Below are 12,454 nucleotides of genomic sequence, written 5' to 3' on the forward strand. Positions count from 1 at the left end.
TATCTGTCTTTAGGAAATAAATGTAATTTGTAGCAGCGATACAGGGGTAGTACTCACTGTCTTTCCATGCTTGCTATTTCTTGATTATCTTCTTTAACCTATAAAAACACATAACTTCCTTAACATAAATAAAATTTAAAAGTTATTATAGGGAATAGACACTCATCATAAAAAGTCACAGGAGTTTACACTATTCTGCAAGTTCTTCACTGAAGTGACATTTAATAGTGTTATCTCTTCAATATGCTTTCTTTCTGAACACATATTTAAAACTTGAACACAGTCATTAATGCAGTCCAACCACTGGTATAGAATATATGGGTTATTGGCAGCACAGACCCATCTAAACAAACTAAATTACTCCGGCATTAATACCTCTGTTCAAAACCCTAGAAATGATACCAGCTGGACCTGTGCTACAGAACACTTAAATAGGATTCAATTAATTTTCCTGTTCAACACGACTGATAAATTGGTATAGGCTATAAAATTTAAAAGCTTACTGACAAATTTGTTTTGGTTCTGTTCTTTCCAGTGAATCCATTAACTAGAATCAATTTCAGCCGATTTGTACATCTGAGAGAACAACAGCAAAACTGAAAATCTTTTTTTTTTTTTTTAATATTACCATCCCTTATAATACCAAACAGAGAATACTGTAAATGAAATCATTTCAGGTTCTTGCCTGCTTTAGTAATCTCTCTCTTTCCTCCTGTGGAGAATCCATGTTCTTGTCCTCAGTAATTATTTGATTTCGATGTTCCTCAAGCTCATGGAGCTTTTCATACAACTTCACTGCCTCCTGCTTCACTTGGGAGTGTGCTATTTCCTGTTGAGAAAGGCAAAAATTTATTAAACTCTTAGCAATAAAATTGCAGAAATTATGTTTTGGCTAAGCAACATCTATATATTGAAAGGCTTGTTACATCAGTATAAAGAAAAATACATTTATTTATACACTTGTATAAAAAAAAAATCCTTACAGTCTGTAATCTCACCACGATTCATGAATTCATCTTCAAAAAAAATTTATGAGTAAAGTTTCATCTTGATGATTCCTAAATCATCAGTAAAACCCAGTATTAAAATGTTTGCTACCATTCAAAAATGATACTGTCTGAAGATGTTTATGACTGTGTGTTTTAGCTCATGGATACATTTTTCTGCAAGAGATCCAATGTAAGAAACTTTTCCTTATTGTAACAAAGTCACGGTACGTTATGTATGTTTATAACAGAAAAAAAGTATTCCTCTGTCAATTACCACTTGTGTTTGAAATGTCATTTACTTGTGAAATAGAATATGGAACAACAAAATCATTTTTATGCAGAGTAAAGGTTGATAATATGCAGAACAATTAAGTCTCACAACTACTTACGAAGGCTCTGAATGATAATTTCATATTTATCTTCAGAGAATTCCCACTAAGTCAAATGTCAAATAGAATATTTAAAAATCACATGAGTAACTAAGACTAGGAAACTTCATTGTATCAAACTTTTGTACTCAACAGCTGGCAGAAAATTGGTTTTGATATTAGAGCGTGAAAGACTGGTATGATGACCAGTTGTCGTCATACATACAACTCTTAAAGACTCCTCCTTTACGTTCAGTGCATCCAATTCCTGCTGTTGAACAACCAACTCCTAAAGAGGAAAGAATGCAAATCTTAGTTAAGAATTAGGACTTGGTGAGATTTACCTTCTTGTTCTATAGCTTAGAATTTAAAATTTCTCATTGATCTTTTTCAAAATTACAAAAGATAGGATTGTGTCGAGCTTCTCCAAATAGCTCAAGTATAAAATCCACATACTTTCAGCATCTGACTTTTCCGTTTAAAATTTTGTTATTTGCAGCTATTATCAAAAATTGCTTGTACTTTCTTGTACCTATTTCTTAAAAGCAGTATTAAGAGTGGAATTGATTGTTTCTACTTCAGATCTTTGAAGCCAGTTACTCAAACATGACCTAGTTTGCTCAGTTAATTTATAGTCAGTAAAAAGATGGGTTGCTTCTGACTAGTGAATCAGCTCATCCTAAAACAGATGTGAAGCATCTACCATAGAAGATCCTTGTCTTTATATTTGCCATACATGCAGTGTTATTAAAAATGCATGTCTGAATTTAGATGAAGTTATAACTACCCTAGAACTCTTGTTTCTTTTGTTAGTTATTAGGATTAGTTAAGACAAGTGTATTTTCAAAAGCCCACTTCACTTTTCTTCTTCATCCAGACTGACAATTACAGTATCAACAACAAAGTCAGATCCATTTTATTGCACTGGAAGAAATATTTCCATTTAGAGTGAAATAAAAAAAAATGCTGGGATTGCATCATCTTTTTGCATGTTTTCCACACATGTGACTAAGTATCTAAGCAGCGCAGAGGTTCTTGAAAGCTACATGTGCATCAGTGCCCAGATTTGAAAGGAAGAAAATGATGAACATTATTTTGCTTTTAGTCAATTGCTCAACTTAGAAAACTTCAGAGCTGAGTTATATCATACAAAAGCTTGCTGGTATCTTAATCATCAGTATATTGTAGGAATTCCTGAAAAATAAGTTGAGCAATTGACTTATGGAGCTGGATTCAGAAACATTTAGGTAAGTACTATTAAATAAACCAACCTGGCAGAGTTTTTCATTTGCAGTCTTCATCTCCATATATTTAGTCTGATTTTCCTGAGACATGTCTTTTATTATGTCATCTGCTACTTTTTTTTGACGTTCAATATCTTCTTCCACAGCTTGAATTAATTTTTCTTTGCTGTAAAAATAGCATATGTTCACAACTTTTATTAATTGATGCTTCCTTTAAGCACCCATTTCAAACTCTGGTTTGAAATCTGGCTTGAAAATGAACCCCTAACTTGGAAGGGAAGTAATCTTTGTGTATTTATCTTCTTGGGACTGCAGGAGCTATATGAACACTCTTAACCACACCCTACAGCAAATGAAGGCTTCTTTGCCCTCACTGTGCCCATACTGTTTCCTAACATCCCCACACTGTCTGCAAGTATAGAAATGAAGTGGAATTCTCCCAGTCAGTCGCAATGAGTGAATACAGATTGGGCAGTTTGAAATAAAGACGCTGGGATATGATTTGTGAATGCTTATAAGGAAAACACATTATAAAGATTATTAGGTCTCAAAGATGCCAGATAGTGATGATTAGAAGCCCTTCTATCAATGATTTGTTGGTTTTTTTTAAGAATGGGGAGCTATTTAGGATTATTAGCTAGTGTGGAGCTTCAAGAAAGACCTACAATGCCCAGGAACCCAAGGCATGTGAGAAAAATCCCACTAGTTTGGCCGTCCGCAATACCAAGATGCTTTGGAGCCTGATGATAAAGAAACAATGATCTTCTATGTTCCTTGGCAAAGTTGTAGTGCAGTGGCAAAGCCCAAGAGACACTGGATGAAGGCAGATGGAACAGGATCTTGAGAGTAAAGGTGGTTTGTTTAAAGCTAGTCAAAGGAATAAATCCCCTGCAGTAAGTATGCTATTCTATGAAAGGATTATAATGTTCCTTCTCAAGGCGGAAAGGCCTAACTTCTTAAATGAAGCATGTTCTTATGGTAGTAATTTGCTTCAAGACTCTGCAGACACCACAGAATGGGAGATTAGCAGTCAGCTTTCAGAGATCTTCTCCTTATCTATCTGTGCCCACAAAAACTGTTGCAAGGTCTCACCAGTAATGGCTTCTCTCAAATCAACCTCAGCTGAAGACAAAAATGAAAACAGAATTGGAAGGATGCAAGAAAATGACAAGGATGTATCTAGAAAATATCCCCACAGTAAATATAACCATTCTGGAGAGAATGTCAGCGCCACTCACTGACACTGTAACAGGGAGCTTACCTTAAGCACAAACAGTGCCTTTTTCTGGAAATATTAGAGCATTTAGGGAGGAAAAGAAGACTACTACTTGCTACATTCCTCCTGTGTTCCAAAACAGCATCCAGAGCACATTGTCACTATTGAGGCCAGTGACAAATCCAATCTAAACTGAATTCTCCTGACCTGTGTCTGAGACTCCAAGTTTGTATGGTAGAATAAGGAAAGAAAAATCGCTTCCTCAGCTCCTTTGATTTATCGTGGGTGCAGCCATGTTACTGAGGAGCCTGCTGGCCTGATACAAGTCTTTCTTCTTATATGATGTGAACACAGAGCAAGATCCCTGAAACTAATCCCGTATATCTGCGATACCAAAAATCTCTATCTAGGCACAGATCATCTGGTAGTCTACTTTCACAAAAGGTAAAGTGTTCTTTTTTCTGAAAAGTAATTAAAAATATTGGCAATAACACTGACATGAGGATAATTTACTACTACAGATAACGTAACTTTTGAAGACCACTGGGGAAGCCAAACCAAGGTGAAGGCTTGGAAAAGTTCCAGAACATTCTGTAATATTAACAAAAATCAAAGTGGCAAAAACATCAAAGCAAACCAGTTAAGTAAAATACTTCATGCTCAGCAAAGCATTTGAGAGCAATGAGAAAGAACACCAAGCTAAACACATCTGTAGTTTCCTGGTATGCGTTGGAGCAAATGAGGCTTAGAGAATAAGTACCAATACAACAAAAAAATTCCATCTATACTGGTTGTACATCAATATAATTCCTTTGTGAATGTATATAAACATGCTCTCCAACATAACTATTATTTTATTTCATATTTTCTTCATAAACATGCTCTCAAATGTAAGTATTATTTTCTTTCAGATTTTCTTCAAAAAATATCACCCATATAACACATACCCCTAAATGACTAAAACTCTTTGAGGATTACTAAATATTATTTACTTGATGGTTGGATCACATTAAAAAAAATAAACAAACAAAAAACCAAACTTTCTTTAACTGAGCATAACCCAACTTGCCTGTAGTTTCTCATGGCATTATACTTCAGTGCTTCCTGGGTGATCTGGAACTTAACACCTAAGCATAACTATTACACATTCCTATTGGCTGCAGACCCAATTAAATCTAAGACCATTATAAGGAATTGCTCAACCTAGTCAATCTTTTGCTAAAGATGTTCTAGCTTGATTTTTTTAAAAGCTACCTGCTTATTCATCAAGTACAAAGGTTGAAAAAGAACAAGTGCTGTTGCACCATATTACTGTCACTGCACAGCAAAGCACACTCCTTTGTACATATGCTGTCTCTAAAAAGCAACAGAAAGGTAAGGCACTTGGCATAATATCTTTTTCAAAAGGCAAAGATTTGCTAGAATATTTTTTCTTTTTCTCTAATTCTTTTTATGTAAGCTCCACTACTTCTCTAAGTCTGTCTTTTTCTTTACAAATACAAGAAAAATAACAGCAATCATTCAAATGAATCAATCTTTAAAGCCTCTCCAAGGAAAACACTTCTGAGCTCAAGTTAAAAGATATTATCAATATATTGCCAGCCTCAACTTCTTTCTAAAGTGACAATTTTAAATGACATACTTGAACATGGTTTTAGAGAAAAACTACATTGCAATTAAATATGGAGGGTTTCCTGTTCTTCTACTGATTGCAAGGCTTCCTTCTCACCCACTGCACAGTAGAAGAAATCAATTTTATAGAAAACAAAACCAAAAAAACTTCAGAATAGACATGAAAGTAAAAGCCCAGAACCATGTTTGACATAAACATGTTGCATGAATTTTTAAGGGAGAAGGGTTTTTGAAGTTGATAGCATCCTTTCATTCAGAATTATTAACTTTTTAACATATTTTTTTAAGATTTCTGATTTGCTTAATTTTTAACTTGATTAACTGGTATTAACTTACAGACTGACTAATTTAAAATAAGCATTTCCCCCATTTTATTAATTAGAAAATTTTCATTTAAAACTGCAAACTAAAATAATATTGTTAATTTCTTTCTAGACTGCCTGGTTAAGGCCTGCTCTCTTTCTGGATGGTTTAGAAGAAGATATGTATGAGCTCAAAGTATGCCACAAGTTCCAACTGCAAATATAGTCTGCATCAGGAATTTCAAACTGCTATGTTCACCATTAGTAGTATACAGGGCCATAGTATCATCATCATCAAGAACAGTACCTAATATCACAGCGACCGCTGTTGTTAGTATTCCTTGTCCTTACCACTGATAGTTATCTCGTGAAAATATCAGGTTTATGAACTTGTTACATATTTATTATACAACAGCGGTAGATGAAAACAATAGGTCAGAGTAGTAAATAGGCCATTTATCATGTTGTTCTTTTAAACAAAGTAAGAAAGTTACCACATTGATTCAGGTAGGTCAACAAATTCAGTCAGTGCTACATAGAGACACAAATGCATAGAGGCAATCAATTAGTTTTGATCAGTTTGGCATATAATCTCACCTATTATGATGTGATTTAGTGAAGGCTTCCTAGATCCCTTTTTAAAAAGTGGTGGAGATATTTTGTAATCTGTCTGACTTCACAGATTTGGTATTATTCTTTATTGGTACAATAGAACTTCCTTGTGCATTTCTTACTTTGTCTGACAAATTTGTTCTTATGTCTGATAAATTCAGCAAATACACTCGATTGCTTAAGATACAACAAGCATTTGAAACAACTGTTTATATCATGTCTTTTTTCTAATCTTTTAGAGACTGCAGATGCTTTAAAAAAAGTCCAATAATACCACCAAAGTAATAATCTACCTTTTTAGTTCAAATGTGCTGTAAAGAGAAATCATTTTAGTATTTGATGGAAAAAAATTAGTATGCCTGTTCAGAATGAGTAGATCTTGAAAAAAAATACATGATTTTCAAGACAACATGGGTAATTAATTTTTTTTTTCCTGAGAGAAGCTAATCTCAGAAAAGCTCTCCTGACTTCCAAAAAATAAGGTACGTGTATCTCTTAAAAAAATCCAGCACAGACTGAATCAAGTTTCCATAATTCTAAAGATTAAGGTAACGATTACACCTTTATATTGCAATGGCGCATGTTCACATGATATATGTTATAATATGGATCATAAATGTCATAAAGAAGGTATACATTATAAATTCACCAAAAAAAATGCTTAAGAGCATAGATAAAAATACAGAGATGTTTGATGGGACAAACCAATATCCATCTAGTATATTATTCTGCCTTTATCAGTGGCAACAGGAGAAGTTATTTGGAGAAAGCATGCAAGCCTGGACACTTTCTGCAGTTTATTCATCTCATATTATTTTAGTATCCATAACTGCTTTCTCAGGGACACTAATGAGTTCACCCCTACCTATTCCTTTTACTCATTTATGAATCTGCTGTTTACTAACTTGAGTAGCCTCTTTTTAATCTGCAGATTCTATCTGATCACTTGATTTTAGGTTTGTCTCAATTTTGCCTAATACACTAAGGCTGTTAATGTAAGATTTTATTCCTCACTTTTTATTTAACAATACAGATTATTATTAAGAACAAAATAAATTATCATGAAATAATTATATCTATTAATATTTTGAAGAACTACACTACATAAGTGATGGAAATTATGGTCTTAATATACAAAAAAATGTTCTTTTTTGCTAGATTCTGAAAATGAAACTCTCTTGGCTCATGATCTGTGCTGAAATACTATTTTTGAATCCAGTCACAGCTGACTGCAATGTTACTTCTCAAACAGTAAGTTTTACCAGTATGTGAAAGGCATTCTAGAAACTGAAAAAAAATAAATAAAACAAAGCTATGAGCACCTAATACCTGAAGAAAGAAGCACCCAGAGGGAGAAAAAAAAAAAAGAAGCATGGATACACTTTGAAATACTCTTAGACAAATCTCACTGCAGACCACAGGAGCATATGCCTTGTCTTTACAGTGTTTTGAACAGACCTAAAAGCCATTTTTTTGAGTTTTGTTGTTGTTGTTTGTTTTTGGAAAAGGCTAACTACTACTCAAGCTAAAGAAGGTTACTGGCACAGCAGCTGCCCAATATCAACTCTGGCTCAGTCTGGCTACAGCAGGAGCAAATAGAGCATGGGCTACTTATACTGAAAGAGGAATAATATAAACACTACTCAAGAACTAATTTAAAGCCAGTTAAAGTATCTTGACACTTCACTCTAGCCTGCAGTGACGCACACATACATAAAAGGAAATCTACTCTTTCCAGAAAATATAGTATGCTTGAAGGTATTGAGAGTAAACACTCTCTAGCCTAAAAAGGCTACAGCAAATTTTAATCCAGAAACACAAAGCAAATTCAAGTGACTTATTTATAATAACAACATGCACATAATCTTTTGTTGAAAGTGTATTCCAAAAATGCTTTTAAAAGTAAACATCATAAAGAATACATGAATACATGAATGTGATTGAATACATGAATGTGATTTCCCAACTACAGGAAAAGGAATCCTTTTTATATACACTCAACAGTGCTACTAATTCCAAAATAGTATGCCAAATTGGTTATATTTTGGATGATAATCACATAGAGAGCTTTGTACCTCAAAGAGATTTTATATGATTCGTAACTTCAGGTCTTTGATACACTAAACCAAATAATTCAACACATTATGAGTAAATTTAGAGAATCAATCAGAATTATAGGTAGAGCTTCTCTTTCAAAGCGCTAGTATGACCACTTATAGAAAGGGCTTTTTTTTCCATCAGTAGTCAGTCACTGCAAGTCAGTCATCATCAGATTTTTCTAAAGCAGTTACTTTAATTCTCAATGTTTTCTTTTTTTCAACAGGTCACATGTGATGAGTCTGGAAAGAAACTCCATACTATTCCCAATAGTCTTTGGCAAAATGTTACAAAATTAAGCCTCAAAAATAACAATATAACTTTAAACGATAATGACAAAAGGGTTCTTCAAAGGCATACTAACCTCACTGAACTCTACTTGAATAAAAATCTAATTACTGTACTATATAATAACAGTTTCTGCAATCTGGCAAAACTCAAAATTCTAGATATCAGCAATAATTATATTACCACAGTACACCAAGCAGCATTTGCAGGCTTGAATCAGTTGTCAAAGTTGAATCTATTCCATAACCACATTACTCAATTAGATTCAGATGTATTTACATCATTAAAGATTCTGACAGTTTTGAATTTACAGGATAACCTATTGAAATCTTTCCATATAAAATCATCTTTTAAGTTGATTACAATCGTCTTAGCTGGAAATCCATGGAACTGTTCCTGTGACCTTCTTGATCTACAGAAATGGCTAACTACCTTCAATGGGACAATGGGTACGTTTTTGTAAAAGACAAATTTCGTAACTTTTTATGTTGAACAACCTTATCTTTCATTGCTGTTTTTCTGATCCGAATAATATCCAGCACCAACTTACTCCTAAATCACATTTTTCAGTAATAAATTAATTATCCATGGACATGTTTAAGATCAGCTAATTAATTAATTAATATTACAGATTTTTCATTTTTTATATTCACAGAAGATGAAAACAACACTCTATGTACATTTCCAAACGCCCAGAAAATGATTTCTATCAGGACTGCAGTTATCCAAACAACAGACTGTGGTTTAAAAAAAAATTCTTTAGAAACCACTGTAACTTCCACTTCTGCCAACAAGCTTAAAAGCTTTTCCTCCCTAACATTTCTGTCTCCTTCAAACAACGTCACTGGAAACAATGGAACGCGGGCAGGTAATATATTGATGCCTTCCTTTACTGAGTATATGCTATTGAAATTGCTGTCTGATGCTTTAATAGTGTTTTATATTCCTAGTGTATGGGATGTTCTCCATAAAAGCTAGGGCTATGACAAAACACCTATTTCCAGATTTCACCAGACTGCAAGCACAGCATAGCAAATGTTCACATTTACTTAACAAGTACTTATAATAAATAAACCACACCTTAAATCTCAAATCGAACTATAATGATTTGAAAATTTCAAAGGATTAAAATTCAAACAATTCTATAGATCTGCATAGAAGAATTAGCAAAGCACTTTATAAACTGCCACCTCTTCTTCCTTTTTTCTATATGTAGTTGCCATCTTAATACGTAAAAGAGCAAGCCCATTAATTGTAGCTCTTCCTTTTGATGCATTTCAACACAAACGATATGGATTTGCCTGCTCGAGGTTCTTTAAAATCTTCACCTCTTGACACTAATTTCATCATCACTCAGTAATACTCTGTCTTTCCTTCTGGTAAAAAAACAAACAAACAATTGTTTTCCTCTTCCACTCAAATTGTTTCTCTCTGCTCTTCCATACTGAAATGCTACACTCCTTATGTTCAACTACAGCAGAAATACTGATCTCCAGATCTATAAAGAGAATAAATCATCGCAAACTCCTTTTGCTGTTGCAGCTGAATGAATTCTAAAGCAGTAGCCATTTTACTAAAAAAGAAAAACATTTGTAAAAACAGACTATGAGCACCAGTCTACTAAATGACCAATCTACTTCAATTTTATTACAGAAGAAATCATTAATCATTTAGAGACACTAGTTGCCCTGTAATCTTCTATTGTGCAAGTTCAATACAAATATGAAGAAAATAATACTACAGTTCTTATGCATGAAGATATTTTTTTCTTTTCTGTTTTAAAGAGTTACCACTTCTTGGCAAAAGTTGGACCTTCCTAGGGGGTGTCTTAGGGTTTGTCCTAAGTACTACACTCCTGATTTTTACTGCTGTAAAATGCCCAACATGGTATCGCTATTTGATCAGCTACAGTCACCGACGGCTGGAAGAAAATGACTGTGATATGTTTGAACAAGAGTTTTCGGCTGACATGAATTCTTTTCCCACTGCATCAAGTACAAATGATGAACATCCCATAGTAATATTTGAGAAAACTCATGCATTTGTGCCTGAGGAAGATGGATTTATTGAAGATAAATATATAGATACTCATGGAATATCTGAGGAGAGCTAATTTCTTACGTAATGGATTATCTGACTTTCAAGGCTGTAGTAATCTTGTTCAGATTAGTCAAGCCTGCATATTATGTTACTTATGTACTTATGATATAAAATGACACTGCGCAGTCTATCTCCTTCTATTTCATCTGGTCAAATTTGTAACAAGGTAATGAGGTATGAATCAAAACCAAAAAGTAAAAGAAGTATCAAGCATCACTGTCATAAGAAATATTCCAAAATATGTAAGAATATAGAGCTTCTATTGTACGCTGCTTAACATGACCAAATCTTTACACAGCAGCTGTTGGCACTGACATTATTACTGATTGTTTAAAGATAAGAAAGCCCAGAAAGGAAAAATAACTTAGCCAAAGTGCTGAAGCAAACTGCAGACTGAATTCAAAGTATTAACATCAAAGCTCAACAGCTGACAATTAAAACTAACATCTTCCAGCTAGAAAGTGATGATTTTTTTTTCCACTGGAATTAGCAGAATAATAGACTAACTTTTCTGCTAGCTTAAATGTGTTCACATATAATGAAACAATAAATTATCATTACTGCATACTTAAAGCCTTTATTTGTTATTTTGCTATTGAAACTTTTTTTTTCCTCTTAATGTTCTATTAGCACTTGAAAATACATTCAATGGAATAAAACAGATATATTTAAAAGCTGTTGAAACCAAAGTATTATTGCAGAATGGCTTGTTATTAAACAGCAAATTGCTAGTTTTTAGAACACAGTATCCTTATTGAATTATACACAGGAAACAACAAAAAATGTTACTGCTAATGTATTTTTTCTTTCACAAAAGTGAGTATAGATTAAGTGTGTAACAATGTTCTGCTTTGTATAGTTTCATCCAAAGTAGTTTAATATTTACAGAATGAAAAAATAAGAATCCCAATGTGATTTTTATCTATTCTTGGACAGTCAGTAGTTGTGTAAGTACACACAGAAGAATTCTCACTAGTAAATTAAAAATATATCACAAAATTTTGTGTACAGGGGAAAATGCATTTTTTTAATTGTACTTAAGAATCCAGAATTAATTTTCAACATCTTTATATGTCAGCTGTGAAGATCATACCCAAACCAGCAAGGTTCTGAATCTAGAAATGTTATCTAAGAATCCCTGAGGCACTTAACCTATGCAGCCATCTCATTTACTGATTTTAAAATTTCACAGACAGATAGACACAAATGTGCCTATGTGCATGCACAGAATCATGCAGCAATGGCAGCAGTGATGCTATCCAAAATGTAAGTATTCCTTTGTCTGAGTATCTAGAAGAATCCACCTTGATGACAGCTCAATGCAAAGTAGAGAAACAAGATGAGAAGACACAAACAAGTATCCACCTCTCTAAAGTGAGTCTCTTAACCAGTAAGTTAAACTGTTATACACAGCCATGTAGAATAAAAACATTTCTGAGTGTTTCACCTAGTTAGAACTATCATCATTATTAAATCACATTGAAAATTATTTTAAACCTTACTTTAGAAGTCTACTAGACATGTAGAAGTTGCCTGTACTATAGACCATATTGAAATTATACAGTATAGAAGTGGTACACAAAAATGTTTAGGTGAATTTTCCTGT

The 12,454-nt window shown here is 33.4% G+C and overlaps 2 protein-coding genes across 2 annotated transcripts in view; one reads left to right on the forward strand and one right to left on the reverse strand.

The window, feature by feature from the left end:
- The window catches only part of IFT74 (intraflagellar transport 74), a 37,177-nt gene that overhangs the window by 19,302 nt on the left and 5,421 nt on the right, over positions 1–12,454 (reverse strand). The window contains exons 8-11 of the mRNA XM_088527301.1: positions 2,629–2,767; positions 1,584–1,646; positions 686–829; positions 58–98 (exon numbers count right to left, since the gene is read on the reverse strand). Of these exons, the coding sequence (XP_088383427.1) occupies positions 58–98; positions 686–829; positions 1,584–1,646; positions 2,629–2,767 (387 nt within the window). The remainder of the gene's footprint in view (positions 1–57; positions 99–685; positions 830–1,583; positions 1,647–2,628; positions 2,768–12,454) is intronic.
- Positions 7,531–10,861, forward strand: LRRC19 (leucine rich repeat containing 19). The gene is made up of 4 exons (XM_010222757.2): positions 7,531–7,614; positions 8,687–9,197; positions 9,404–9,616; positions 10,533–10,861. The coding sequence occupies exons 1-4, from the start codon at positions 7,531–7,533 to the stop codon at positions 10,859–10,861; spliced, it is 1,137 nt and encodes a 378-aa protein (XP_010221059.2).

This window comes from Tinamus guttatus, unplaced genomic scaffold (assembly GCF_059628265.1).
Source record: "Tinamus guttatus ecotype Peru unplaced genomic scaffold, ASM5962826v1 Tinamus_guttatus_pri_ptg000276l, whole genome shotgun sequence".
NCBI lineage: Eukaryota > Metazoa > Chordata > Aves > Tinamiformes > Tinamidae > Tinamus > Tinamus guttatus.

What these genes read in the sequence shown, in the direction of transcription:
- LRRC19 (XM_010222757.2), top strand. Translation starts at nt 7,531, where the DNA reads ATGAAACTCTCTTGGCTCATGATCTGTGCTGAAATACTATTTTTGAAT. An exon ending in TACCTTCAATGGGACAATGG is followed by an intron (nt 9,198 to 9,403) that starts GTACGTTTTTGT and finishes TTATATTCACAG; the next exon opens with AAGATGAAAACAACACTCTA. An exon ending in AAACAATGGAACGCGGGCAG is followed by an intron (nt 9,617 to 10,532) that starts GTAATATATTGA and finishes TCTGTTTTAAAG; the next exon opens with AGTTACCACTTCTTGGCAAA.